Below are 2,862 nucleotides of genomic sequence, written 5' to 3'. Positions count from 1 at the left end.
GTGTTAGAGGGTTGGCACTACAATGGGTATCCAGTTATTTGAAAGATAGGAAACAGTTTGTACAGATAAACTGTGTAAGATCTAAACTTGGTATCACATGCGGAGTCCCTCAGGGCTCAGTACTGGGAAGAAGTTATTTATTTTATATGTAAATGACTTACAAAATGTGTCAGGACTTTTCAAATGTGTTTTATTTGCTGACGATACAACATTTTTTTGTTCATCATCATCATCATCATCATCATCATCATCATCATTAAACTTTATAAAGCGCTATAACATCAGCCACTGCTGAAATAAAGTGCTGAACACATGAAATAAAAACTCAATACAAAAACACAATAAAATCAGTAAAATCAGCATCATCTCATTAACCTAATCATCTGAACCAACGAATTAACTCTAAACTAGGGTTGGGCAATATTGGCAAAAAATTAWCACAATTAATTGTGGTATTTAGCCGATAACGATTAATTTGACGATTAATACCCTGGAGTCCCTGGACACCCTCCTGTCCTAGTCACACGACCAATTTAGTGGGAAAGATTTGCTCTTCATAATAAGATTTATTCTTCTTCTGCTACCTTTCATTTTATTTTGATTTGTATATTTTTTGGTTATTTTTTTATTATTGTATATTGTATTTTTTAAAGAAATGAATAAACTATTTTGAATTGAAAAATTTGAATTGAAAAAAAAAAACACTACAGGCATGCAGTGTCAATATAGCTTGACTTCATTAGGAACATGTAGACCTTTCACCGCTGCCACAGCATTCTCTACCATCCGCTCCACCATCTTTTTTGTTGTTGTGAAGGTGTTGGTGCCAACATGGGGAAGGATCAGGGCGTTGGGGAGCCTGAGTAGAGGGTGATCCCTGCACAAACCAAGATGTTAACATCAGTTTCTCTTCAGACCTGTGACGTTTTAAAGTCCACCGGAAGAAGAGAGAGGGGCTTGTTTACCTGGGTAAAGGTTCAGGATGAGTCACATCCAAAGCTGCAGCTCGAATCGTTCCGGACTGCAGAGCTTCAACTAAAGCGTCCTGATCCACAACCAGACCTGACATGGGAGAAACTGTTTAGCATTGTGGGTAAAAAAAAAAAAAGGGGGGGGAAAGAAAAAAAGATCTGGTAGTGTTTTAAATCCAGGGGAGGCGTTTATCCAACCTCTGCTGACGTTGACGAGTGTTGCTGTGGGTTTCATGATGGACAGCTCTCTGCGGCCGACCAGGCCTGTGGTCTCGGGGGTCAGGTTCACCACCAGCACAACAAAGTCAGACTCTTTCAGCAGATCGTCCATGTTCTTGCAGTAAGTCGCTCCCACCGCCTGCTCTTCTTCAACACTCCTGARCAACACCAGGATAAACAAGATGGTCACCACAGCTAAATGACACCAGCCTACACAAAAACAGCTATATCTGTGTATTTTAGATACTGAAAAAAATTATCTGACAATCTGACAAATTACCTTCTGTTTCTGTTGTGATACAGGATCCTCATGTTGAAGCCTTTGCTTCTCTGTGCGATTTTGTAACCGATGTCTCCCATTCCAACGATSCCCAGAGTGGAACCTGTGACTTCAACTCCCATCAGGCTCTGTGGGATGTGGGTGGTCTTGGGGTCAACGGATACCATGTGACCTGAAAAGAGACAAATCACAACTCTTTAAACAGTGTTCAGCTTAAATCAAGGAAGTAAAAAGAATCGAGATCGTGGGAAAAAGTTTTCATCACCCTCAACGACCTTCCGTGCCGATGCCAGAAGAAGAGCCATGGCGATGTCCGCAGTGGCGTCGCTCACCACGCCGGGCGTGTTTGCCACCTTCACGCCAAAGCTGTTGATGAGCGGCACATCCAGGTGGTCCACGCCCACTCCTCCGTTGGCGACCACCTTCAGGGACGGCAGTGATTTCAGCAGCGAGGGCTCGGCCGCAGGGCAGTAGTTCCACATGAACAACACCTGGATCTTGGGGCCGTGCAGGGCGGGGTTTCGTAGAAAGTCTTCGAGGCAGATGATGTGGAAGTGCTGCTTCATGATGTCGACAACTTCTGCAACGTAACCGTCGCCGCCCACCTCAGAGATCAGAGCCCAAGCTTTGTCCTCTGCCATTTGCTGTTTCAAAAGAACATTTGTTTTACCTGTTTTCTCTAATCTTATTAATACAATGTGTACATGCAAAACACAGAAATAAAGAGCTAATTTGCACATATTTATTCATTAATTTGTATTAATCAACAAATGCGTCTTTAGCATTACATATGCAGTATAAAATAAAGACTAAATGTTTATGTTTAGGGGAGTTCCCACACCTTGGCCAACATCAAATTCAAGGAGCTTTCAAGGACTTTCCAGTACCAATTTCCTCAAATTCAAGCACCACACGCAACGGCAATTACATACTGCTACTACAGAATGTTACCAATAAACAGGTTTAATATGTAAATTCAATGAAAAACTGGACATAGAAGTTGTTGAGTCAGAATCAATGAAAGAAAGTGGATTAAATGTTTACCCTACATTCATATCCACAATACATGAACATGTAATTATGTCCTGGGAGGTTGGGCAGCTCAGTTTGGGAGGAGGGGATGTGAACAGGTCCTGATGTTCAGTGAGGACAGAAGCTGTGGTGCTTCCACCTGGGCTCAGAAAGAAAGACCCGCCCTACTCTGCTCTGATTGGCTAAAACTATGACTGTGGCTCATGTTATTTGTTGAAAGCCACGTCAGTTTACTGTAACACTTATCCACCGCAGAAATAGTTTTTTTATTTTATTATTATGATTTCTTCATACAGATGATGAAAATCAGTTGTGTGAATAGAGAACTTCAACCCCCCCCAAAAATTCAAGGACTTTCAA

At 41.9% G+C, this 2,862-nt stretch overlaps 1 protein-coding gene across 2 annotated transcripts in view; it reads right to left on the bottom strand.

The window, feature by feature from the left end:
- Positions 1–643: 643 nt before the first annotated feature.
- zgc:136493 (probable 2-ketogluconate reductase) overlaps positions 644–2,862 on the bottom strand; it is a 2,984-nt gene continuing 765 nt past the window's right edge. The window contains exons 2-6 of one of the 2 annotated variants that reach the window (XM_014009295.1): positions 1,736–2,114; positions 1,471–1,642; positions 1,170–1,348; positions 966–1,062; positions 644–877 (exon numbers count right to left, since the gene is read on the bottom strand). In XM_014009295.1, coding sequence (XP_013864749.1) covers positions 721–877; positions 966–1,062; positions 1,170–1,348; positions 1,471–1,642; positions 1,736–2,111 — 981 coding nt within the window. In that variant the 5' untranslated portion in view covers positions 2,112–2,114 and the 3' untranslated portion in view covers positions 644–720. Of the gene's footprint in view, positions 878–965; positions 1,063–1,169; positions 1,349–1,470; positions 1,643–1,735; positions 2,333–2,862 lie in introns of those variants that run through there. The other variant, XM_014009294.1, reaches the window with a different exon arrangement.

Source organism: Austrofundulus limnaeus, unplaced genomic scaffold (genome assembly GCF_001266775.1).
Source record: "Austrofundulus limnaeus strain Quisiro unplaced genomic scaffold, Austrofundulus_limnaeus-1.0 Scaffold56, whole genome shotgun sequence".
Taxonomy (NCBI): domain Eukaryota; kingdom Metazoa; phylum Chordata; class Actinopteri; order Cyprinodontiformes; family Rivulidae; genus Austrofundulus; species Austrofundulus limnaeus.
This window is presented reverse-complemented; position numbering and strand designations above follow the sequence as displayed.